The sequence below is a fragment of the Hippoglossus stenolepis genome, chromosome 22 (assembly GCF_022539355.2).
Source record: "Hippoglossus stenolepis isolate QCI-W04-F060 chromosome 22, HSTE1.2, whole genome shotgun sequence".
Classification (NCBI taxonomy): domain Eukaryota; kingdom Metazoa; phylum Chordata; class Actinopteri; order Pleuronectiformes; family Pleuronectidae; genus Hippoglossus; species Hippoglossus stenolepis.
In genome coordinates this window covers 14,631,507-14,657,762 of record NC_061504.1, presented here as the reverse complement: position 1 = coordinate 14,657,762, position 26,256 = coordinate 14,631,507, and the positions used below count along the sequence as shown (strand labels likewise).

The 26,256-nt window shown below is 45.2% G+C and overlaps 2 protein-coding genes across 2 annotated transcripts in view; one reads left to right on the top strand and one right to left on the bottom strand.

Annotated features, from left to right (window-relative positions):
• The window catches only part of sema3c (sema domain, immunoglobulin domain (Ig), short basic domain, secreted, (semaphorin) 3C), a 36,349-nt gene extending 17,994 nt beyond the window's left edge, over nt 1-18,355 (top strand). The window contains exons 5-18 of the mRNA XM_035147087.2: nt 2,989-3,108; nt 4,813-4,903; nt 6,199-6,318; nt 6,503-6,645; nt 6,731-6,845; nt 7,306-7,375; nt 8,424-8,568; nt 8,691-8,913; nt 10,904-10,992; nt 11,818-11,859; nt 12,110-12,267; nt 13,564-13,631; nt 14,644-14,774; nt 15,709-18,355. Coding sequence (XP_035002978.1) covers nt 2,989-3,108; nt 4,813-4,903; nt 6,199-6,318; nt 6,503-6,645; nt 6,731-6,845; nt 7,306-7,375; nt 8,424-8,568; nt 8,691-8,913; nt 10,904-10,992; nt 11,818-11,859; nt 12,110-12,267; nt 13,564-13,631; nt 14,644-14,774; nt 15,709-16,137 — 1,944 coding nt within the window. The 3' untranslated portion in view covers nt 16,138-18,355. The remainder of the gene's footprint in view (nt 1-2,988; nt 3,109-4,812; nt 4,904-6,198; nt 6,319-6,502; nt 6,646-6,730; nt 6,846-7,305; nt 7,376-8,423; nt 8,569-8,690; nt 8,914-10,903; nt 10,993-11,817; nt 11,860-12,109; nt 12,268-13,563; nt 13,632-14,643; nt 14,775-15,708) is intronic.
• A 597-nt stretch (nt 18,356-18,952) lies between these two features.
• cd36 (CD36 molecule (thrombospondin receptor)) lies at nt 18,953-23,189 on the bottom strand. The gene is made up of 12 exons (XM_035147088.2): nt 22,924-23,189; nt 22,424-22,584; nt 22,171-22,315; nt 21,618-21,773; nt 21,424-21,515; nt 21,280-21,329; nt 21,110-21,179; nt 20,719-20,906; nt 20,512-20,630; nt 20,351-20,424; nt 19,813-19,867; nt 18,953-19,712 (listed from the first exon to the last, which is right to left on the bottom strand). Exons 1-12 carry the CDS (start codon nt 23,044-23,046, stop codon nt 19,539-19,541), a joined length of 1,407 nt encoding a protein of 468 aa, XP_035002979.1. The 5' UTR covers nt 23,047-23,189; the 3' UTR covers nt 18,953-19,538.
• Nucleotides 23,190-26,256: the final 3,067 nt, after the last annotated feature.

Genomic DNA, 26,256 nt, shown 5'->3' with positions numbered 1-26,256 from the left:
GGATCGGAAACTTTAAATATCATATGTATTACATGGGAAAATCTTTTTTAAACCACCTTCTACATCACTATCAATATTTTTCTTACTTTTCTGAAAGGTAAAGCAATACTTTATCGTCCCAAAGGAAAACTTTTTACTAGTATGCATGAATATAAATACATCAAACAGTAATGCTTTAATAAAAGAAAGAGAAACCATTTCTGTGGGCAACTAAAAGCACTGAAATACTGTACTCTGCATACTTATTCATGTTTTTATGTTTTCCTGATTTGTCGGATTTCCTCTCTTTAACCCAAGACTATGTTACATTGAGAAGAAATAACAGATTCTTCCTCTCACAAATGAAAAACTGATTTCATAACAACCCGAGCGGTAAGAAAACCAGGCCTCGTGTTGTTTTTTTGCCACTATGGTCCGGATGCAGACGGAAGGTTTTTGCCGGTTGTTTCCAGATCCGTTCCTCCAAGTGGGTCCGCCGTGGGGGGGCGTTGTGCGTGCGTGCACCTCCTGGGATTTCCCTCTTCCCATCTGTGGGCCTGTGTCGGCTCCAGCCACATGTGCGGCAGGCTGCAGATGTCCACAGGCCGGGGTCCTCCTGGCATCGGCGCGGTTGGTCAGGACCCGAGTGTGTGGCGTGGGAGGATGGAGGGCCGCGGTAGAAAAAACAAACCAGAATCAAAGCTTGCAGACGGGACGCAGCTCGTTGATGCCGAGGTTTCGCAACCGGGCCTGATTCTGAGAAGCACTTGTTAGCTGCAGCTTTAATGAAGCCACACAGCGGGACTCCGATTCCTCCTCCGTCCTCTGTTTGCCTCTAATTGGCTTGTTCTGAAACATGCACAGCTGCCTATAGACGCTGCAGCGCAGAGGACGGGGGAATAGCAGGATCAAATAAGGGGTTTTATTTTTAGAGGAGCATCTTCACATGCATCGACGGCCTGATTTCTAAAGCCCAAGTTAACACTAAGAAGTGTCTCACTATACGAAAACAGGCACTGCTCGTTTGTCCTCCGCCCCGTGACAGCAGCTGTGGTAATAGAGCCACACTGTTTTGCGGAAATAGAGAAGAAGCTGTTTCCAGTCAATGAGTGATTTGTGCTGCGCTGAGTCACCGTCCGCCTGCTGCAGACAGGCTCCCACAAATATTTGGGTGAGCCATCACCGTGTGGAGCCGCTCGATGGCCGCCCTTCCCCTTCGGTCATCCCGTCTCCTGCATACCGCTCCGTCAGAGTCGTGTCTAAAGATTCCACTTTTGGTCTTGGTTGCTTTTTTCAGTTTTCTCAAACTTCAGTTTTCTGCTGTTTCTGAGAACGCACATGTCGGTTGCTCTGGACATTCTCCGGAACGCTTTATGCCAGCCCCCTTGGAAAATGTCCGGAGAAATGTCCGAGTGGATTCAAAGTAATTGACGACGTTTAAGTTGCAAATATCGTAGGATGATTATCCTGATGTTGTGAACACGTCCGACCCACACAATCTCCTGCTGTGTTCTTTATATGTAAAAGGCAAACTTCAGATATTGTCCAGATCCAATTGTCCTGACTTTTACGTCTGCAATCGGAGTCTTTTATTGTCTCTCCTTCATTGTTCAAGTTTCTTCATTTTAATCCCAGCCCTCCATCCTTCTGTTATTCTTACCCTCCCTGTCTGTTTATATAAAGTTCCTCTTCACTGATAAAATGTGTGCCAAGTCTGGGTAAAACCAAAAGCCTGAAAAGGTTGATCAAGTGTGTTTGCTGCTCACTCAAAAGCTTCCACTTTAAAGTCGGCACGATCGCTGCTTGAACTCGAGGCCACGAGTCTGGATGCTGTTTATCCGGCGCAGTCGTGTGTATGGATAAGAAACGTGAGAGGAAAAGAAAGCAGGATGCGCTACGTAGGTATCTGTGAGGCTAACATCAGATACGGAGCGAAGGCCCCGAGAGACGTGACGAGATCGATCAGTGATTAAAAGTGAGGAGACAGCAAGACGGATGGAGGGAGATAGAGAAGAGCAAGATAAATAACGAAGGGGTGTGTGACAGTTAAAGTTCTCTTGTTTTTCCTCGATGGTTCCCAGCGGAGCAGCGCGTCCGACCGTGAGCTGCAGCAGCTGCCATTCCAGCAGCCGCGGCCAAGTTCCTGACGGCTCCCTGGACACGTCTTCCTCTCCTCCCCGCCTCTTCCCTCGCTCTCTCTCTTCCTCTATCCACTCGTTTTCTGTAAGCTCGGGCCTAATTAGCTCCTTTAAGCCCTGCACTGCGTCTTCTGCTGCTGCAGGGTTGGGGGGAAGTGGAAGCGGGACATCAGGAATCTGTCTCACCTCCACGTCACGTTCAGTAAAACACCGACACTGTTTTTCCACTGGCCTTTGATTCCAGACCAATGAGATCTGGGAACATGTGCGATTGTGTGACCGTCATAACAAGTGAGAAGTTTGAATTACTTCATCGCATGAAAGACGATACTGCAGGAGAGATAAACAGGTTCTGGATTTCTGGATCTCACCTTGGCTGCGAACCAGGAAACAGACTTTATCCTCTGCTACGTCCATTGTGATTGCTGAGATTTAGATAATACGAAAACATGGTGCTTTATGGTGCTATAACGACTCCAGCAGAATGGATGGGAGCATGTGTTATTCATATATTTTCCTTTTTTTAAGTTGTGATAACATTAAAGCGACAAGTGTGTTTGCTGAACAGTGGCCACAAGTGAAGATGATGAGAAACATCTGGATAAAGTGTTTAAAGGGTTGTAGCTGCAGCTCAAACGAAGATGACTCAGCAAACTAAGACACTGATGAACATTATAAAGCATCACACATCAGGTCAGGTGCAAAATAACTCGGATATGAACGCTGCCATCTTGTGCTTTTGACGATATTTGCTGCCAGAGTCGGGTTAGTAGTGATTAACGGATGGAGCCGCGGCCGGTCTTTACCTTATAATAAACATTTTACCTGTAATTATATTTTTATTCTCTTTATTCATTTCCCTTTTTTTCAGCACGGCTGTGGGAACTTCATCCGGGTGGTGCAACCTTACAACAGAACTCATCTGTTCATGTGCGGCAGCGGAGCGTACAGTCCCGTCTGCGTTTACGTCAACAGGGGACGAAGACCAGAGGTGAGCACACGAGGACACGTTCACTGTCACAACACCTTCTTCTTATCTGTTAAGATACTTATAAGATGACACAAGCATGAATATCCTCTCAATTTATAAGAATATTTAGCCCCTCCATTGCTAAATTATAAGAATTTATACATAATCTAAGAATGTGGTGGTATTAAAATGTAAAGGGATTTGTTGATGGGAGGATAAAACATCTCCATCGTTCAGAATCACAAAATACTGGATGTGTATGAACTGGATGACAACCAGTACATTTTATCTCAAACTATAAATATCTTAAATTAAACATGTTCTTTTACTTGTCTACAGATTATGATATGAAAAGGACAAAGTATAAGACTACATAACTTTATATGAGCAAAGTTTAGTTCCTGTGATCAGTCTGATGACACATTAGACTCAGGATGAGTACAAGCTCCCGTGTCAGCGATGGGCGGCAGATTCTCCGGCCAAACGGCTCTGGAGGCGAGTGCAGGGAAACCCTCCAGGAGAAAAGTGCTCACCGAGTGAACAACGTTTAGCCGCAGACGGCCGACTGCTGCCAAACACTAATAAGCCGAGTGGGAGAGCTCCCGACCAGGCTCTTTCCGCACCGCGGTGCCTTTTGTCATTTGGGGGTTTTGTTTGAAAGGCAGACTCCTCTGTTTGCAATTTCTGAGCTCAAACATGTCAGCGTCTGAAGAGAAGGGATCTGTTAAGTGTAACAAGCTGCCGCAGCGAGAAGTTGACTCTGAGCTCACAGTTTGCACCTTTGCCCCCGAGAACGTGCCCCAGACTCTCGTGTTGTTGTGGAACCTGATAGGACGACGGCAGCCGACACCTTATTCGCATTTGTCTGTGTTTTTGTGTTGTGATGTTGTGTCTGACCTTTGCTCCTCGGATGCAAAGTGAGACACACATGTGCACTTCAATAAAACATGCAACAATAATCTTCCTCTGAATTAATTTGACTTTATTCTCAACTGTTTTGACTTTATTCTCCAAAAGAGAAACGTGAAAACGGCCTAATAGTTTCACCTCTGCACATAAATGATTCTGCACAGGGAAACGTCCAAGTGAAGTAATAATAAGAAAAGGTCTTTAAGATTAATTGCAACGTTAAATAACTTGTGAGAAATAAACTCTGTCTACATATTAGAGGTTAAGGACAGAAGCTACCAGATGGAGTCGGTCCATTTCCAGAACCTGTTGGCAAACGGCAACATTTTCCTGTTAGAAATTCTTCTCGCCTGACGACACTGGCTGTTTTTTGTTGAAAAGAAGCAGCAGCAGCACCTTCGTGGATCAGGAGGATTTCTAATTTACCCAGTTTATTCTCAGAGGGGCTCGGACTGTTCAGTTCGCCACCATGAGGACGGGTGGAAGGGGCGGGGCGGGGGTTGAAACTTGGCAGTACATTTCCACCTGAGATGGAGGAACGACTATCCAACACATTAGCGGGGACATTCCTCCTCTCCTCCCTCAAGGAATGTTCTTTTTTACCGTCCCACATGGACCAGTTACCGTACACCAGACCTGCGCCGCCTTTGTTCCTCCCTAAAACCGAAAGGGATGGAAAGTCGAGCAGGGCCAAGCCATGGGACATTTGGTGCGCTCATAACATGCGGTTTTATTGTGGCAGAGGCCACTAGACGCACTAACGAATCACATAAAACTGTCTTCAAAGCCTCTGACTTCCTCTTCTCTCTGCGACAGGAACAAGTATTTCACATCGACTCCAGGACCGAATCTGGAAAGGGGAGGTGCTCCTTCAACCCTCAAGTGAACACGGTCTCCGTCATGCTCAGTAGGTGCCTCCTTCCTCTTCCTCTTAAAATCCCCCGAATACCTCATAAAATAAATCTCATCTTCAAAAGGGAGACACTTTGATGTCGTCCTCTGCAGTGACAGTACCAAACGTGGTCTTTGATAGTTGTCTGTTTATACCATTGTCTGTAAAGTGAGTCAAAGTGTCTTGATCGCCCTCTGGTGGCTGGCTGCAGAATAAACCCCGTCTCCTCCATGTTAGTAGATGGGACATGGGCCGAATTAAAAAAGTCTAAATACACCTCAAATAAAATGGTTTCTGTCATTCCAGATGTGTTTTTCTGCCAAGTTTGGTTTTTAATTGGTTGATTGATGCTATAGAAACGAGGTGAAACATCTTGATTGACAGCTTTAAACTGACTCGTGATTGGTTGAGCTTTTGTTTCAATGGCACCTTGATATAAAAGCTCCATCCCCCAAACACTACTGCACAGACTCTGGCCCAAAATGACGTCATTGGCTCAATTTGGCATCGTTCGTATTCTGGAACATTTAAGCTGAAACCTCCTTCAGGGTCAAGCTCAACCCCTCCCCCCCCCTCCCCTAATTCTCCATCCTTTTGATCTCTGATTGGCGGAGGAGTGTTGGGTTGCCGTCGACACGTCCAAAAGGTGAGACATTGCCCCCACAGCTCCGCTTTCCGACACCTGAACCCGAGCGCTGCCGCGTCAGCAGCAGCAGCAGCTCTGCCAGCGAGCGAGAGCGACCTCGGAGGTGCCCAGGAGGGGGCGAGAGCTGGGGGGGAGGACGGTGGATTCACCTAAAGGGCGGAGGAAGGAAGGAAGGTGCTCAGAGTTAGCGACGCAACACTTCACGCCTCCCGAGCACAATCACAGGCAGTGTCTCCTCCAGATGAATATCTGTGCTTCATCTCCCCCCCACCAATCCTTATGTTGTGGAGCCTCTGCGGCCGCCTGAGTACTGTCGACACTCACTCCTTAGCGAGCCAGGTTGGATGAGGGCCACATTCCTCAAATCCTCTCCTAACTTAACCCACATCCTCCCCGAACACATGGTCTGGAACACATGGATGGTGTGAGAAGCGAAAGTAAAGGAACGATGGAAAGCATGAAGCGTTATTAGTAGCAGACGCAAACCTGTCCTGAACCCCGACTTAAATATTCATGGTAGAGTGTTTTATCTTAGTTCCCTTAAGCGTGTTTCTTGGAGAAAATTGTTGATTTTGTTGGTGTGTGTTTGTCGGTGTGTGTGTGCGTGTGTGTGCGTGTGTCTGTGTGTGTCTGTGTGTGTCTGTGTGTGTCTGCATTCCTCCAGACCAGGAGCTGTTCTCAGGCATGTACATTGACTTCATGGGGACAGATGCTGCCATCTTCAGGAGCCTGACCAGGCGAAATGCAGTGCGGACAGACCAGCACAACTCTAAGTGGCTAAGTGGTGAGCACACACACACACACACACACACACACACACACACACACACACACACACACAAATTCAAGCATGTAAACCTTATCAAGTAATAACCCAAATTAAGATTAGGAAACTTAGCACAATATGTCTCCTTTAATTTATTTATAACTGCTGTAAAAGTCTCAGTTAACCGATGTCTTTCACTCAGAGCCCATCTTCATCGACGCCCACCTGATCCCGGACGGAACAGACCTCAACGACGCCAAATTGTACTTCTTCTTCCGCGAGAGGCTGACGGACAATAACGGAAACACCAAGAACATCCACACGATGGTGGCCAGAGTGTGTCCAGTAAGTGTCGCTCGCCTGCTGCCCAGATAAATCGGCGCTGTTTGTATTTGCGGCCTCGAGTTTCCATGAGTTTCTGTGTCTGCAGAGCGACATCGGAGGACAGCGGAGTCTGGTGAACAAATGGACGACGTTCCTCAAGGCCAGGATGGTGTGCTCAGTCCTGGAGGAGGACGGCACCGAAACCCACTTTGATGAGCTCGGTGAGGGGAAGCACCACATTTATATTTATTGCATTTCCTCCAGTTGTTGTGCAACTTCCAAGCTCTACAAAACAAAGTTAAAACAAAAAAAACATGCAGACAACTACCAGAGACCGAGCCAAGACCCTTTAATCTTACTATTTATGTTCCTCGGTTTCCAGTGATTTCTTTCTCCGCAAAAGATCCACAACGCTTCCTCTGTTTGGTCTGGATTTGGAGGATTTTAATAACCACGGCTCTGTTGCTTTTGGTTGCCTCGTGTTCCTCCGGTCCTTTTTTAGCCTCAGCTTTTTAAAACATTAGCTCACAGCTCTTAAGACTTTCTTTTCCAATCAGACTCCATCTGTCAGCGCGTGCACTTATTAACTCCTGCGCTCACTTCTCACCTATCTTAGCCTCGCGGTGTCGGTGGAGGGAGTTTGTTGAAAGAATTACACACTCCTCTTTCTCCCTTTCGCAGAGAACGTGTTTTTGCTGGAAACCGATCAGCCCAAGAGTCTGCTGGTGTTCGGGGTCTTCACGTCCACGAGGTAGGAGCGACGGCGGCGGCGGGGCCAACTGTAACATTCCTGCAGGCCTCTGTGGTTATGTTAATCACTGACTGGATACCAGCAGGGAGGGGCTGTGCCTGTCAAAGGGCCTGATACATAGAGACGTCATGTGTCATGTTTCAGAAACAGCTTCTTCTTCAGATGATCAACTATTGCTCACTGCATCTGCACCGTATCCTTGTGACCTCCTCTCCCCAGGGTCACATCGATACAGAATGTGTGTAACGTCTGGCTAATATGAGCCAAAAGGGTTTTTGAGAGCAGAAGGAATTTTATAGCTGCGTTTTTTAAAATAGCTTAAAACCTGAGGCACATGCATTTCATCTTTAATATAATAAAAAAAACACATATGGAGACCAAATGTTTTGTACAATTGAAAGAGGACAGATCTGCGCCACTCAAGTGGACAATATTCACCCAAAGGTCAAATTTGTTCCAATAAAAGAAAAAAAGTAGTTAAATAAAGTATAAAGTTCTGGAGAAGAGCTTCCAAATATCCAGCAGACCCACTGTTCAACAGATCGTCTCAGCGTGCCCCCCCCCCTACCTGCCTGTAGTTTCCTGTTTCCTCTACCTGTCTGCTCGGCCATGCATCTGTTTATAAGCCTGTTTCTTCAATTCATCCATTTCCTCCCTGAACTTGTGTGTGTGTCTGTTTTTCTGTCGCCACCTTTGGTTGAACAGTAATTCCTTCTGACGCTGTCACGGTTCCTCGATCCACTTGTTGCCTCAGGATCACAGAAAACCTCAAAGATCAAAAACCGAACCAAACAGCGAGCTCCTTGATTTCTCTTTATCTCATCGCCGTGTGTCTTCCTCCTCCACCTCTCACAATATCCCTGTGTTTCCTCAAAGCCTCTTTCATGTGTGAAGTCGTGTGGTTTTTAAACGACTCGGCCAAACCACAGCAGATCGTTGAGGGGGAAGCAGATGAGCTGTCCCCCGGTTGCACCCTAAACAGCCATCTTTGTGAGCACAGGTTCCCACTGTTGTGTTTCATTCACATTTTGAATCTCATTTCCCTCAGCTCCGTGTTCAAAGGCTCGGCAGTGTGTGTGTACAACATGGCCGACATCCTCACCGTCTTCAACGGGCCCTTCGCCCACAGAGAGGGGCCCAACTTTCAGTGGGTGGCGTTCCAGGGACGCATCCCCTACCCACGGCCTGGAACTGTGAGTTCGCTTTCTACGTCATCACGTCTTTATCGGTGATAAAACGTGCTTTTTTTTATTGTTGGCTTGATAAAGGCTTAAATATTTCTGACACAATAAAACCACTCGCTCTGTTTCTCCAGTGCCCCGGCGGAGCTTTCACACCCGACATTCACACGACCAAGGAGTTCCCGGACGATGTGGTGACCTTCGTGCGAAACCATCCGGTTATGTTCAACGCCATCTACCCGGTGGGGAGGAGACCCCTGGTGGTTCGCACCAACGCTGACTACAAATACACGTCAGTGGCTGTGGACCAGGTTATGGCTGCCGACGGCAACTACCACGTGCTCTTCCTGGGCACAGGTAAGAAGGGATCACTGTCAGTTAAAATGACTACAAACCAGTCGGATACGTGTGTTTTGCTCAAAAACTACTGAACTGATTTTTGATTTGCATTTTGGATCGGGATAAATAAAGATATAGGATTAAGGATGAAGGATGACGACATCGGGCGTTGCACTTTAAGGTCTTCGTAGTTTGATTTGTTTTTGGAAACTTAGATATAAGAAGATATTTTCATTCTTTTGAAACTTGAAATACGCTGATAACTGGAAAGCGAGTGATATGATCTCCCTCCACCCATAGTCCAGCTGTTGTTTGACTTTTTTTTTGCTCCTTCTCAGAAAAAACATTAGATTCTTATTATGTTAAAAATGCATCATGGCAACAGCACGCTGGAGTAATCATAGTCCACCGAGGTCACAGTGACCTGTAACAAGGCAGGGGAGGCCTCAGTAAACTGAAGACAAAGGCAACAACCTGATCCTTTTCACTGAGGCGGTTCAGAGGTAAATGATTGTTGAGGCGTTTCCTCTCCACAGTTGGTTTGCGAGATAAACGGATAACAGAGCGAATGGTACACAGTGCGTGTGGCAGACACCTTGAAAACAGGTGAGACAGCAGGAAGCAAAAATTATGCTGCAATTGGGTCATAGACAAGGCGACAAGACAAGGTCCTTCAGGAGAGAACTTTGACCCTTTTACGGTCTAATTTGATAAAATCAGGGGAAAGTGGATCGAGATAATTTAAAAACGTGTCTGCGGTTTGTTTAAATAACAACTTCATGTTGACACTAGATGTTCCAGATACTTACACGTGTTTTTGGAAAATCATTATCCCTCCTCGAAGATTTTTTAAAGACTGATTATGGGAGTAAATGTTGCTCCTCCGAGACGTTTCCACCGGACCTGCACCTGTTTACAACACTGGTTAATGTGTAATAAGTGTAATAATATGTGTGCGTTTACTTATTATGCATCCATTCGTGCTCGTGCATGTCCACGTGTGCACATGTTTGGGACTCTCTCTCACACAGCTGCCTGTGTTTATCAGGCAGCTCCTCCGTTCTTCTGCTGCCCCCGGATTCTTGACGCGGAGCCAGCGCTGCGTTTCCACATCTGGGCCAGAAATGAAGCTTTTGTCTCAAGGACGAGGAAGACGCTCTTATCGGGCGCTTGCAGGAGTGCTTACTGAAACTCTGCTGCTCCAACTCCCAGGACAAAGCAGCCTTATTAATCTTGGTCACTGCATTTTGTCCTCTGGTCTGAGGCTTTAATCGTTTTCATTCCCACTCCTGCCACAGTAGAGTTTGCTGTGGAAACTAACCGTGGCCTATCAGGACTAATTCAAAAGCAAACATGGGCAAAAGGAAAATAGACTGAGTTTATTTGTCTCACCAGCAGTTGTGCTCTCGCTCCAATGACGGAGCACATCACTGGGGATTGAGTGTTTGTGTGTGTTTAGGCACAAAAACCACTGAACACGTTATCATGAAACTTGGTGGAAGGAGTCAGAGAAGAAGCCATGCCATTATGGTGCGGATCCAGGGTTTTGTTTTCACAGTCTTTGATATTATGAGATATTTTTTCCAATTTCCCAGGGCATAAATGGTAAATGGTCGGTATTAACAAACCACTTTTCTAGTCTTGATGACTGAGAAAACTTAAAATACCCCCTGAGCCAAATAACTTGAGTATCTATGAGTATGTGCAATTTGGTGCAGCCTGATTGAATTTACGGGAACTTGTGCAGTGGCCGTGACAAACATGTCTTTGTACACAAAACTCTGAACTGGTGATTCTGTTTTTGTCGCTGGGTCAAAATCACACCAAATTCATCAGTGAACTGTCTTGGGCCTTTAACAATATCCAAGTGTGACAGCGATAAGATGAACGGTTCTCGAGATAAGACAGGCAGCGTAAGTGTGTGTGTGTCTGTGTATGTGTGTGTGTGTGTGTGTCTGTGTGTGTGTGTGTATTAACAGCTCATACCATGTCTCCACTCTGCCCCCAGACAAAGGTACGGTACAGAAGGTGATCGTGCTGCCCAGAAACCAATCCCTGCATGAAGATCTGATCCTGGAGGAGCTGGAAGTGTTTAAGGTCAGCTGTCTGTCTTCCTCCCCTCCTCCTTTCTTTTCTCTCTCTCTCTCTTTCACTTTCATCCCGTTTTTTTCCTCTGCCAAAAAAATCAAAGGAGTGGAGGCGGAGGGCACACTTGGCCACGATACAAAGGCCTGGGGGCAGCCAGGCGAGGGGCAGGGTGATGCTCGGGAGATGGATGTTCTGCAGTAGTGCGGCATAGGATGATGGGAAACATACCCACATGCTGCAGGAGGCTGCTCGCTGCCCCGAGCGAACCTTTGCACATGTCATTTTATCTTTGCTCGCGTCGCTAAAAACTGATCAACCTGCGATCGCATGTAAAGGCCGAGACCTTTCTGAAGCAACGTGAATCTGAAAAGATTGACCCTCGATTTACTGAATGTGTTTCTGTCAGGAAGGTTAAAGACATCTGGCGAGAAACTGATCCTCTGTGTTATGACTATTTCTTATTCAGGAGAAGTCTGATAAGCTTCTCTCCGCAATAAAAAAGGGATTCTTTTAAATATCCTTCCTGCCAAGAGTTAGAAGACGTCAATATCCCTTTCGTCTTTGCAGAAACTATCAGCACAACGATTTGTCGTTACTCTCCTGAACAAATAAGAAATGGCAGGAGATTTACAGTCTATGCTTTCAAGGAGCTGGCAGGCAGATGTCGCGCCTCTGAAACCTCAGCGAGCTGTTTACTCCTTTTCCAGGTCACTTTAGCTTCATATCCACCAAACAGGAACGAGAATGTTTTCCTCGGATTCCCGCTAATGCAAAATTTAATAAATATTATGTTTGAAAGGTCTGAACTTGCTTCGTGTATTTCCCATTTTTCAGAACCAAGCCTCTGTGACCAACTTGAGAATCTCCTCTAAGAAAGTAAGTATCCGTCAGCTTTGGTTTCCTGACACGTTTAGTGCAGTTTTATTGCTTTAATATGTCATTCCGTGTCTGTGGCTACCATGTTCTGCACGGAACAGGAAAATCTCCCGAGCACGATAAGCCTCCCGAAGGCCAGGAAATAATAATCCATAATTGTCTCGGTGCTCTGCCTCATTTTCCTGTCGGCCGGGGGCCACTTATTAAGACAAACAGGGCGGCTGACATTTGAACTGTTTACTTTTTGCAGCAACAGCTGTACGTCAGCTCGGAGTTCGGGGTCTCCCAGGTCTCCCTGCACCGTTGTCACGCTTACGGCTCGGCCTGCGCCGACTGCTGCCTCGCCAGAGATCCCTACTGCGCTTGGGACGGGCTCAGCTGCTCACGCTTCTATCCCACCAGCAAAAGGTACACAAAGGTTTTTACAGTGTTGGAGTGTTCAGTGTGAACACCTCAGTAATCAGAATCTTTAAATTTAATTCAAGGAGGTATTTAGTGTCCTCCAAAGGACTCTTGAAAAACTATGCATGAGCTTCAAGGCCCCAAAGCAAACTTTTCAGTGTGAGTAAGTGCTGACATGTGCGGATTAGGGAGCTCATTCACAGAGGCAGCGAATCAAAGCTTTAAAGTCTAAAATAAACACGAGCGAAGTGCAGATATTTTTAAAAGGCTTTGCAGTATTTCTGTTCAACTCGCATTCAAGTTTGCCAAATTACCTCAGAAATATGAAATCCATCGGCGTGTGACATCGCAGTCACAGTGAATGTGGGCGACAGCTGATGTCAAACGATGTGTCACAGAAGAGAAGCAGCTCACAGCTCTTCAGAACGCCGCCATCTTGTGCCGATGACGTCATTTGAAACAACAGCGTCCGCACGATCGGAGGATGAAAACCAAACTGTAGTTCAAAAGAAAACTTGTGAAATCTGGAATTGATTGGTTGAATTGAATCAAACACATTTGGAGCTTACTAGAAACACAACACTTGGACAAACGTCAGTTGAGAATTCCAAAAATTTGACTTTTTTTGCTTGGTCCATGTCCCATCTGCTAACATGGAGGCGGTACGTCAGCCACCACGGGACAATTGAATTCCTTTGGGAGCTATCATAGCATCCGGCTTTGTATAAAACATGTGGTCTCGTGCAAAAATGTGAAATCAATCAGTGTATCACAGCGTCGTGGTGAATGTGGGCGACGGCTGATGTCAAACAAGATGTTCCAGAAGAAGAGAGCAGCTCAACTTGTGAGGCTGAACGTGACTGGAATCCCCTCAGGGAGCAGCGCAGCGTGATCCGTGTCAGTGATTCTGCGTTCGTTGTCGCCCTCCCTCCGTCTAGACAAAACACAGACGAGGATGTGTGTGTGAGCGACACCTCGGCTCTGAGCCGACCGCCGCTCAGGTCTGGTCCAGGACCAGCTGTGTCTCCTGACGTCCCAGTCAGTCGCAGGTCGAGTTTAGTTTGGTCGCGGAACAAAAAGCGCGGCCGCTGTTCTCCGGTGGAAAAACGTGCCAGCTGCTTACATGCTCTTTTCCTCAAGCTGTTGCTCATGAGCAGCGCGGAGTGGAATAACACTGTCAGACTTTCCTCATGTTGTTCTGGCAGCGACTGATCCCTCCACGGTTCAATGGGAGGAGGAAGTTGGATGTATTTTTCTGAATTGGGCCACAGTGTATTCTTACTCATTGTAATTTGTTTTCAGGAGGAGCAGAAGACAGGACATTATTCATGGGAATCCACTCACTCAATGCAGAGGATTCAATCTGAAAGGTAATAAAAACTGTGCTAATCTAACTTCCCTGTTTTAGCTTGTTGTTTTTAATCAAAGTCACAGCAGCATGAAGCAGTTTTCAGTGAAAAAAGGAAAAGAACTAGAATGACTACGTGTATCTGGTCAAGAGAAATAAAATGAACACAGCTTTATAGAGCAGCAGAACTAGAAAGGCTGATTAACAGGAATAAATATGTGTGTGGAACAAATACGTCCAATTTCTTGAATTGAGATCTTTTCATTATTCCCTGACAATTGAACGAAAATTCCTGTATCCTCCCGATAATCTGCATCTGCATCAAAGTTTAATTGGATCTTCCCGTACCCCCCAGACTGTAGGCTTCCAAGTTTGGTGGAAATTAATGCTGTGGGTTTTTCCGTAATCCTGCTGAAAAACAAACAAACAAACAAACAAGATGTCCTCACAGTAGAGCTTCTCCATCTGCCAAGGCCCAACCGTCCCCTGATGAAACCACATTTACATTCACCAGATCCGGATATTTAATTGGACATCAGAAATACCTGCTGTGAATCAAAGCATTCATGGTGGTTTGGTCCAGCTCGTGCAGAGCGTCCTTCAAAACCCACCCAGTCGTCTGGCGCGGTGCAGTCTAATGGCAGGAGAGGATTTTTGCTCCCCCGAGTGCTTCACTTCCACAAACACGTCCCGTCTCCAAATGAACACGAGCTTGGGGAACCGAACCATATGGCCGTTCCCACTAATTAGCCACAGCCCTGTCATAGCTGCAGCTGAGTGATGAACCATTTAGCCGCATCAAAGATGACACGGTTAATTAGACGAGACCGAGTTAGTCCAACGCTCTGGAGGTCGTTCTGTCGCCGGAGGAACCGAGGGAGCGTGGGTGATGATTGGTTGAGCTGCAGGTGTCCGACTAAGCTCTGAGTCAACATTCGACTCTCACTGGTGGGACATGAGACAGATTTGAGTCCATCTGTGGGGCTTTGTATACATCAGCAAGTGACGTGTGTGTGTGCGTGTGTGTCTGACAGAGTACAGAAACGCAGTGGAGATGACGCAATATGGCGTGAAGAACAACACCACCTTCCTCGAGTGTCTCCCCAAGTCTCCCCAGGCCTCGATTCGGTGGCTTATTCAGAGGGACAATGACCGGAGGAAAGAGGTCAGTGTCACATTTAAGGCAAACCCCGCAAAAATATCTGTCCCCAAAATATCCCAAAACCATTTCAGAGAGGTCAAAGGTCAACAACACAGTTCATACGTAACAAATTAAAGTTACACAGTGGAAATCCCTGGAGATGATGACGGTTTAAAAAGTCTTGTGCAGCAATCGATGGAGCTCAATCAGGACTCGCATCGCCTGAGGACGGACGCGCTGAGCGTTTGTTAGCGTCCTAATGAGCAGTGACACTGATCAAACACGACATGGACTTTGACCAATGACTGGATCTCTCAGTGGGGATATATTCTGTCAAATATCTGACACCACTTAAACAGCGAGAGCCCTTTGAGAGGCTGTGAAAGATTAAATAAAGCCGGGCGAGAGAGAGGCCTGCGAGATGAAGACACATCTTTTATAGATTTAGCTCCCGCCTCCGCGGAGCGAGCTCGGAGTAATGGCCGTTTTACAGCCATTTCCTCATGAGAATAGAAGTTGGCCTTTCAAATAAATCACTTTAGTTTTTACGGTGTGTGGAGTCATTAGTCTCCTCCAAACTAAAGCCCACCTGGTTTCAGTCAGTGGGAGGGAGGATTTGTTTTGGATCAAAGCATCAGATCAGTGTGTTGCTTAATTGTAAATCTATTTTTAAAAACAAGATTAATGTAAACCATGAAAATCTGTCTCTGCACTGAATGAAGGATGACGCCGAGTGCTTTCTACAAATAAATCTGACACAGAATGAGATTATGAAAGTAAACTGACTCAAACTCTACTGGAGGGACAGAAAATCATTCTTCCAAAGAACATTCCCTCATTAAATGATCAGATAGGTGGATTAGAACCCTTTACTCATTTAGTTTCTGCGTTCATTGTGTTTCATCATGAATTCATTCTGGTTTTGCCTTTTTTAATTTGTCACCTCTTCCCGCTGCAGGTGAAGCTGAGTGACCGCGTCCTCTCCACGGATCACGGCCTCTTGATCCGCTCCATCCAGCTGTCGGACCAGGGGCTCTACTTCTGCCTGACCACCGAGAACGGCTTCAAACGCACCGTCGCCAAGATCCGCCTGCGCGTGCTGAGCGAGGCCATGGTGAGCGTTCTGACGGACAAGCAGCAGTCCCCGTGGGCGTGGGCCACCTCCCTGCACCCCAAGGTCCTGCTGTCAGCCTTCAGTCCTGCAGAGAGCCTGGCCGTGCAGCAGTACTGCAAAGAGAGGAGGGAGCTCCAGAGCCTGCAGCAGAGGCAGCAGCAGCAGCCGCAGCCGCAGCCGCCCGGACCTCTCAGGGGGGACCTGGCCAAACTGAAGCCCCTGCTGGACCGCAGGAAGAGTCGCAACCGGCGGAACCACTTCCCGGACGTCTGACACCAGGAGCTGGCAGCTACACAGACTGACGGGCGAAAGTCTTTCCTCCAATCCTGTATCACACCAGGCGGTTACAAAATCCCCATTTGCCAACGCTCATCTCAAAACTGCAGAGCTGCACTGCGGATGTACAGTCGGACGAGGAGGTGGGTGTGGGGAGCTCTCATTGGACGGTATCTCCTGCTGTTGCTCGAGGTGCTGTTACCAGGTGGCGGGGACGTACACCAACACACACGCACAGGCACACGCCACCAATAAACTCTGATATTTAAGGCTGATATTTCTTGTGATAATGCAACTTGAGACACAACAATGGTCAGTGATCTTGTCATATCGTACATTTAGGAGGGGGAATCAGAAGAGGATATTGAAAAAGGGACAAAAGTGAGACAGATGCATGTTGGACAGTGAGCTGTCTTTCTCTTTACGGTAGCGTTGTACTAGATTCTACTCACATTTGAATGTTTTGAACTAACAAAATTCTCTATTCAGTGAAATCTCCGGGGCTGTGTGTTTGTGTAGACATCTTCAGTGACACTCTAAGCACAGGTGACAAGAATACAAACAGTGCAAGTCAAGAATATATCAGTTTAAATCATAGAGTGTGAATAAAGATGGAGGACGTGTCTCTAATTCCTCTCGTTGTAAAATTCTAAATATCCCTGACACGGGTGCCACCATCTTACTTTTGACGTAATTGAGAGCACATACATCAGTGTGATAAGAATTACTTGAAATGACAGAAACCATCTTTGAGAAAAAAATGTGTTTATCGTGCACCTTGACGTTTTTTAATTCAGTCCCATCTGCAAACATGCGAGAGGCCACCAGGGGGCGATCAAGGTGATTTGGCTTCACTGTTGGGGGGAGCTGCCATGTTGTCCATCTTTATATACATGCTATGGCACAAAGACCAAACAGAAATGGTGGCGAGATGGTTTGAAATACAGTGCGAGTTGTTGCACACGTCTCACGCAATCCGTCCTGTAATGTATAAACGTACATGTACGAGAATGTGCCTCGATGTAATTCGGCTGCGTAATGTATTTGTATCGTACTTTCTCTTTTTCCAGCATGTTTATAGAAATTCAACAATAATGTTGAAGTCTTTCAAAGGGATAGTTGGACATTTTGGGGGGAATATGCTTATTTCGAGTTAGATGTTAGAAGATTGATACCACATGCAGTTAAGAAATCCGCCTACTAGCAAACAACACTTTAAGGTTTTACTCTTGATTGAATACCACGATTTACCAGACTGGAAATGGCCGAACCCACCACATAGCTCCCATGAAACCACTTTCTGTTTTTTGTGCTAGATTTTTTTTTCCTCTACCAAAGTCAAACCAACAGGTTTTTGACATTGTTAGTCTTTATGCTAAGCTAACGTGCTACCAGCTGTAGCTTTATACCATACAGACAAGAAAGCATATTTCCCCCAAATGTCAAATTATTGCTTCAATCCTTGCCTGGATTAGATTTAAGCAACCAAACTAAGAGGTTTGCACATTTCTTTGTTTTTGCCTTCAGGTAAATAATGTAACGTAGTGTAACACCCGGAAATACAGTCTACAATGACCGTTTCCTTCTTTGGATCCACGTTTTCTCCAGACTGCAGCAAAAGTGGACGTAGGTTTAATTCCGAAGTAGTAATTGTCAGTGAGATTGACAGTTCGACATATGTGAATACACCTTTTTAGGAGCATAGCTAATGTACAGTAGATTATTGGTCGCTTGTGTACAGAGTTTTTTTTTTGTTTGTTTCATTCATCCTGTTAATTTAATGTGCTGTGAAGAATTTCCTTTCACTGTGTATATAAATTCAACATGTTTCGCCCACTAACTCTGACTGTATCTGCAAATTGTGGAGAAATACAACATTATTTTCATTCTGAGAAAAGACTTTCACTCTAGTTGTGCCGTCCCTCGTTCAGATCTCTGCTCCGCGTCTAATAAACCCGCGTCACCACCGACATGTCCACTTCCGCTCAGTGTAATGTCCGTGTTATGTGTTTCTATTTATTAATGTCATGATAGCCTGAATAAACATGTTCAAATGAATCTCAATTTTAAGGAAAGTCCATAAATTTAATTTTCAGATTCTTTTTGCTCAAAATGTGAATTTTATATTTTTGCGTTACATCACGCATCTGTCTACGTATAATATTACATGTCTTATTATATCGTAAATAAATATTTCCAAATTTTGTGAAATGCACTTATTTGGTTTCTTACCTCGGACACAAATAAGAAATATGAAGCTACTGCTTGCAGCTATTCAGCGTAGCATAGCAAAAGATTGCAGATTTCTTGACTTTAGGCCGAAACTTGCTAGCTGTTTCCCCCTGTTTACAGTCTTTTGGCTAAGCTAAGCTAGCATGCTGCTGAAAGTAGCTTTAACTTTATCCTACAGAAATGACGAAGGCCATGGAGCTCATCTAACAAAGAAAGCAAGTGTATTTGGAAACTGTCAAACTATTCTTATTACGTCTAGAATTTTTGATATCTTGGAAAATGTATGGGTTTGATAATACAACGTTGGTGCATAGTGCCTGGGATACCCCACAGGCTGCAAACTGCATGTCCGCAGAAAGGGGGGGTAAGACCTGTCTGTTTTAATTTGAATGAAACACTCCCTCATATGTGTGAAATGTAAGATTGAGACCAAACAGTAGAATCAAAGACACCCAGGAGGCTGCTGACGGTAACTTAAAACCAATAAAAGTGAGAAGAGGTCTCCTGCTGCGCAGAAATACTGCTTTCTCACCAAACAAACCCAAGTACCATTCATAACCACAGCATAAATCGTGCCCCCAGTCTGTTTTTTATTGCTCTTTTTGATTTATTGACCGCTCAAGGTAAAGAGGAAACAGAATTACTTTTGCTTGAGCGTGCACAATGCAGAGGATTGTCTCAGCCTCGCCTGTATTCTGGGCTGCGAGGGGTGTAGAGCGTGAGGCGGGGTCAGAACAATCCAACACTAGGAACACGACAGCCAATGAAAAACTCACTTCTTAGCTTTTTATTCATTTTTGAACACTCCAGTTCAGCGAAGGATGTGAACATTTGATTAGATTAATGTGAATTTCTTTTTTATAGGACGTCAGAACACATTTCTCCTCTGTGCGGATTATGAGCCTGACGGTTAAAATGAGTACACCTGCTTCCAGAAATCCCTGATTGAGTTAATGTTACAGTGTTTGCACTTAAAATTATACTTGGCAAAGGAATTTAGCTCTTTAGCTTTAAAAAATCACAGTATTCCCCCTCCCGGTATCAAAGGAAAAAACATTATAAATAACAGTAAAGTTACAAAAAAGTGCAAGTCTATATCAAAAAGGTTTGATGTGCCATAGCAGCTTAAATGCACTGCTCCACAACAGCCACTTCCGCCTGATTCATCAGAACATGGACTTGCTGCGTCGCCTCCTCACCACACAGTAGAAGATGAGACACAGGGCGAAGACGGTCAACCCTGTGCCCAGCAGCGACTGCTGTATTATCTCCAACATCTGGATACGGGAGATGAGCTCCTTCTTAAACATGTCTGCCGTTGCTTCATCCAACGCAGCCGTCTGGTTACACAGGGGAGACGAAGGAAGACTGGTCAACATGCATCCCGGGCTATGACATGGTGATGCACTTCACGACAGCGAGGCTCGGTGTTTATCTTACCTCGTTCATCCAGAGGATTGGGAATACGGTATAATCCTTGACTTTCTCAAGCACCCTGCAGGGAAAGAGTTCATAACTTTCAGAGCATGATTCTGTCTCAAACTTTCTTTGAGGTATAGTTTGGCAATTTGGGAAAAAACACTTGCTGGGAGGTAGAAGTGAAGAGATTTAGACACTCTGATGGATCTGTGTGGTAAGTTTAGCAGCTAGCTTAGTAGTAATCTTAATACTCAATTCAAAACCAAAAATAATAATTTAAAACAAAACTCGTGAAACTACAAATTGATTAACTTTGAAACATATACAGGTTTTGTACGAACTAAAACACAAGATATATAGTGTTTATGATTTGCTTGTCAGATATTGTTACTTTTGGACAAAGCCAGGTTAACTCTGCCTACTCTCAGTCTTTATGCTAAGCTAAGTTAGCCAGCAACAGGAAATTGCGTCAATCTCAAAAGTTCTTGTCTATCTCCCGTCAAGAAAGCAAAGTGTATTTCCCAATATGATTTCCTTTTAAAGGTGAAACTGAACTTACGTGATGACATTCGATGGCCCGTACATCATATTCAATTGAATTCTCTTAGCGAACCTCAGAGAGAACCCGGTTGTCTAGTGAAAAAAAAAAAGCACAACAAAGAATTGCATCAGAGCTGCCGCCTCTTTAAGTCAAAAATCATTAAGAAGACTGTGACTCACAGGTTCCACGTCTAAGAAGGTTTGATGGTGCTCCTCGCTGGGATTCAGACCCAGTATGGCCTCTCGCAGGGATGGACTGCCTTGTAGGAAGTGCGGCAGAGAGATGTAGATAGGTCTTGCTGTTTGGATGGGGGAGGAAACCGTGAGCACAGGGATAGTCTGGTGATGCCTGAACTCTACCGTTCAGATCCCCAAATGCAAACTCACCGTCTTTACAGGGGCCGATATCCAGTACTCCGGCCAAGGTGCAGTTCTTGGTGGTCTTTGGGTTCTTGCAAAAGCACCTGTTGTCTGGGTTTACCGTAGGGGAGGCCAGGGTGGACGGCAGGAGGGTGTAACGGTAAACCTTAATCCCTTTCAGATCCATGGTCTTCTCATAGCTGGCTGACACGGACCTGAAGACAAAACAAACACATGTCATGAATCTTCAAGCAACTGACCTCATGTACCCAGTTCACTCTGCTGAGCAACTCAGCTCAGAACGGCTGGAGTGCAGTGGTTTTGGTACTGGAAAGCTCTGACCTCTAGTGGTCGCTGAGGGGAAACAAGTTAAAAGGTGGCAGGCCCTCAGAATAGGATGATAAATCATTTTAATCACCTGCAGATGTCTGATGAGAAGAAGTAGAGAGGCTTCTTTTTGTCCAGAAACGGAGGGAAGGAGGACGCATCTGAGGAAACGAGGAGATATAAGGTTATAATTATGATTTTTTTTGTAGACGTATGTTGTTTGTTTGTTTGTTCAGCTTCATATCGCTGCATGAGTTGTACCTGTTCCATTGATCATGTCACAGTACGTGTCGTTCCAGTAAGGCAAACTCCTGTTAGGAAAAATCAGACACAGCCAAATTATATTTTACATTTCTAAAAAACAGCCTCCTCACTTTTAAAAACCTGTACAACTGTACGACTCACCTCTCTCCTCGCCACCTGTCAATAATCCCCACTCGTGAGATGTCCTCCTTTCCAGTGTAAACAGTGTAGTAGCCATCATAGGTGTTATTGTACTTTAGGAAAAGATTAATTCATGTCAATTTTAAAGGCGTCGCTGTGTAGGTCTTGTCTCGTCTGTATATATGAGAGTAAAGCTAAAATATCGGATCACTTACGGGTACAAATACGCCCAGGGTACTTTTCAGCATGGGGTCTTTATAACCCCACAGCAATTCCTTGACTGTGCGGTACTGGAACAGGGAGGAGTTGCTCGACTTTATCAAAGCATTCAGGAACGGATGAACTTCTTCGGGAAACATTGAATAAGCTCCCTGAAAAAGAGCAAATGTATAATTTAGTCATTGTTGCAGGTGTGTCAGTTAAACAGTTTGGTTCCAGAACGATGCAAAAACACAAAAAAAACCCTGTGTGTTGTGTTGTGTGCTGTGTTGTGTGCTGTGCAGCTAGCACACAACAGCTGCAGCTGCTTCAGGAGTTAAGGAAATAAAAATCCTGCTTTATGACACAGGATGCGACATAAATTGTACACAACAATTTTTATAGCATCAAATAATGAAACCAAACCTACAGAATTGATCACAGTGTTGTAAGAACAACCAAAAACAGACAGAAATCCTCTTCAAGAGAAGTCTATTTGATGTATATTTTGACAAAAAATAAGGCTGAGTCACTGCAGGTTTCACCGCCAAGTGGGTGACACTCACTTACAGCCACAGCCAGGTTGAGGGAGGTGACCTTGTCCTCCTCTGGTCCCACCGACATGGCCGGCTCAAAGATGGCATTGAGAGGCAGCAGGAAGGAGACGGTATCATTGGGGTTGAACGTGATGTTTGCTCTGGGCAGATACCTCGTCCTGGACGGGGGGAGGTTTGAGTTAGATTCGTTAGAGCAGATTCTTGTCATCAGATGAGTGTGACGGTGGCACAACAGGAAACACAAGAGGTGAACGAGCCAACATTACCTGTAGGTGTAAGGTCCTTTTTCCACGACCACTGGTTTCGCACCGTACTGCACAACCTCAACTGGGTTTTTCACGTCAAAGAGCCAGAACTGCCTGTACACAGCTGCCCCTGTCGTCACCCAGTTGTCATAAGCTGTCGATCCAGGCTCAATGACGGACTCCTAAACCCCGCAGACACACAGACGGTCTATTTTTAACATTCCTCAAGACTGCCAGCAGGCCGGCTGCCCAGCTGATCCGTGCACAAGGTGGATGCTCTGTTAATAATCTGTAAATCGCGAAAACATTCTTCTCTACAGTTTCTCTAACAAAAATCACAGATGCTGATTTTGGCTCTGTGCACAGCTTCTTGTTTACCAGTTGAAGCGGCGCTCAGAAACACACACACACACACACACACATGCCTCTCTCCTCCCGTTTCTCCTGATTCACCTTGATCTCTGCGTGCGCACTCACACTCCCAGTCACTCGCTGCCCGGGGGTGAAACCGAGCACCATACCTTCTCCACTGTTCCCTTAATGATGCGGTTCCCCACTGGGATGAGGACCCCTCCCAGGATGGCTACCACAGCCCCAATCACGGCTCCGGCTATGAGTCCGCACTCCTTGTTACAGCAGCCCATGGTGCTGTGCGTTTTTCCCTCCGTGCGACTGTGCGAATGTTTTGTCTGCCTGGCAGCCGGTTCTCCGTCTGTCTCTGTGTCGGTGGGGTGTGTGTGTGCAGCTTGTCAGTGTTCGTGTCCCGGCAGCACAGGCAGGCTGTAGCATCAGAGGAGCTGACAGAGCTGCAGAGGCCAGGTAGAGGTACAGACACTGATGCACCTGTCTGATAAATGAAGTTATATAATGAAAAGGGAGGTTTAAAGTTCACCTGAGAGAAAGAGAGCGCTACCCCACCAAGCAGGTATCTCATATCTGACTGATAACGGCTGCAACAGTCTGAGGAGAAAGGTTGAATTGGTGGTTGACATTGGACTCAACGTACAATCCTGAATCCTCATTCAAGAGGATTTATCAGACATCAGTTCATGATGCGTGATCTCCTCTCCCGCATCTTTCCTCACTATCTCTATTCCCGTCTTGTCCTTGCTATAATTTCATCTGCTGCCTTGGTGGATAAAGCAGAAAACGAGGAACACACTAATATATATCAGGGGTTTCACAGACTCCTCAAAACCACTAATCTGTGCACCGTTGTGGACTAGTTATATATCTGTGGGTTTATCAGCAGCAGTGGCATCTACAGGAGATATGCAGCCGGGGGAGCTGTTCTTATCGACAGGTGAAATGCACATCGCAGGTGTTTTGCTACAAGCAGAAACTGCAGCAGGAGCTACTTGGGATGAGATGTTGCAAGTTTCTCCTCCGTTATGGTGGCATAGTTGGAGCAGTTGTTAGTTGGGAACCCTTCAGCATTGTCGGCAGGTATCTCAGGGTCACTAGTGATTTGCCCCTTAGCCTGTACGCTTCACCAGAGTGTATAGTTATAGTTGCAATGCAAGGCGTTAACACTTAATCACCTGCGATTAATTGACTAGTCGACCACTTTTTGGGAATAGTAGACGGCTGCTAAATTGCAAAAGTCGAGAAAATCCCCAACACATACACGTACCAGGCAGTTTGGAAATGCCTGCACACGTTGAAACTTTATTAGGATCTATAAAGGATCTCAGTGACAAAACAGTTTTAGCACTGACCGAACACACAGGCCTTGTGTGTGTGTGTGTGTGTGTGTCTGTGTGTGTGTCTGTGTGTGTGATAAAGGCTTATCTGTGTTGTGGTTGTGTCGTTTAATGGGATAATAAAATTAATAGCTCTTTATCTCTTAAGGTTATGCTTATCTTGTTTTCTATTCTTGGTATAAATGGTTTCTGATCAGCAACAATATAATATTTTGTCACAGACCAGGGGACTTTGATTATCATTTCTTTCCCTCTTGTCCATTCTATCCATCTATCCATCTATCCATCTGTCCATCTATCCATCTATCCATTTATCCATCTGTCCATCTATCCATCTATCCATCTGTCCATCTATCCATCTATCCATCTATCCATCTATCTATCTACTTCCTGTGATATTTATAATAACATTAATAATAATGTTTCAAACTCCTGATGTGTAATTTTAAATGACTAGCTTTGTAAATCCATGCAGTTCAGTACAGTTGAACATTCAGTGTTATCAGCCTGGACTCTGCCCAGCATGTAAAGCACGTCCCTGCAGCGCTGTGAAGTTACCAGCTGTTACCACTGGAGGGCAGCACCAGCACCAGCTCTTGCTCCAGTTCATTTCTTTCCCTCAGAGTCAAAACCCTTGTCTCCGTTCATTAAAACAAACAGACCTGTCAACCAGTCTCAACCTCACTGGGACGATTTACAACTCCACTGTTTGTCTTTCACCTTCACTGTCAACATTCGGGAATGGATTTCATTTTTGTGAGAGACTTCCTGCTTCTCCACCAGCTGCTCCAACAGTGGAAACACAGCTATTAATAAGAGTATTAATTAGATGTGTATTTTCCTTGACTAATATTTGTTTGCCTGCTTTTAAAACTAACTGTACCTTTAAGCAGCGTCTTGTCAGATAAAAGCTCACATAGTCGGGCCTCAATTTCTGAAAATGAAAAGTTCAAGAATTCAGGAAATATACTTTTCAGGAGAATCCCACTGAGCGACTCTGGCTTCCCAACAAGAGATTAATTTACCGGAGACTAACTTTAAAGATTAAAAATATTCAAATATCTTTTTATTCACATGTAAAACTGTACCAAAAGACTTACATAAGCATTGATTAACTGGACTTCATGCAAAATGTACACATATATATATATATATATACACGCACATGCAGTTACAATAACAAATTGTGTATGGTAAGTTCATGGTTAGAAGCATACACTTTATATAAAGATGGGCAACATGGTGGATCCCTAAAAGTGAAGCCGATGCATCTCGATCGCCCCCTGGTGGTTGGTTTAGTATAGATCATAAATCCCAGCTCCTCCAATTCAGCAGATAGGACATGGACCAAACTAAAATGTCAAAATACGTATTGAATAAGATGCTTTCTGTCATTTTAAGTAGCTCTTGTCCTACTGATGTTTGTTCAACAGGACATTGTTCGTATCCAGGATATTTTGGCTTCATTTCTGGATAAAGGGAGAAAGTGGAGACGCGTCGTCCATCTTTATTTACAGTCTCTGGTTTAGAGTCCAGTCAAGTCATTTAAAACAGCCAGAGTCGACTCTCGTGCTCTGCAATAAAAACATAGAGAGAAGTACAAGAGTAGATCAAATAAAATACAGCAGAGTTTTTCTACAGTAAACTTGTGATTAAAACACTGAAAACTCGTGAATGTAAGCAGAGATATAGTCTAACATATCTTTTACAATGGGAAGCACTGTCCTTTTGAAAGAAAATGAATGTGTTCAATTGTCTGTGGTATTTTCTGTAAGAGATAAGACGACATAACCTTTTTTTGTGTGTCAGGGATTCACCCTCTGTGTCGTCTCGTTATCTCAAACCGTTCGAGGGCCCGGGTGACACAGAGGGAAACCTCCAGCCGGCGCAGGATTAGAAAAGAAAGGTCAGAGCCTCACATTTGCATGTGCTCCCAAAGAAAAAAGCCAAATTTTAAATGAAAATGTGACGACGGTCGGTGAGATAATGTGTGAACCGTGGAAATGTTTGAACACCAGCAGCATTCACCCGGTGTCTGTTGACTCACACTTGACTTTGTCCAACAGGTTAAATTATTTAAACCACAAACAATGGTCGTGTAGCGTTGATTGAGCAGGTGAAGGGACTGACACCGTCATGGTTACAGGTTTA

What these genes read in the sequence shown, in the direction of transcription:
- cd36 (XM_035147088.2), bottom strand. Translation starts at nt 23,046, where the DNA reads ATGGGCTGCTGTAACAAGGAGTGCGGACTCATAGCCGGAGCCGTGATT. An exon ending in TTAAGGGAACAGTGGAGAAG is followed by an intron (nt 22,585 to 22,923) that starts GTATGGTGCTCG and finishes TGCGGGGTTTAG; the next exon opens with GAGTCCGTCATTGAGCCTGG. An exon ending in AAAGGACCTTACACCTACAG is followed by an intron (nt 22,316 to 22,423) that starts GTAATGTTGGCT and finishes CCCCCCGTCCAG; the next exon opens with GACGAGGTATCTGCCCAGAG.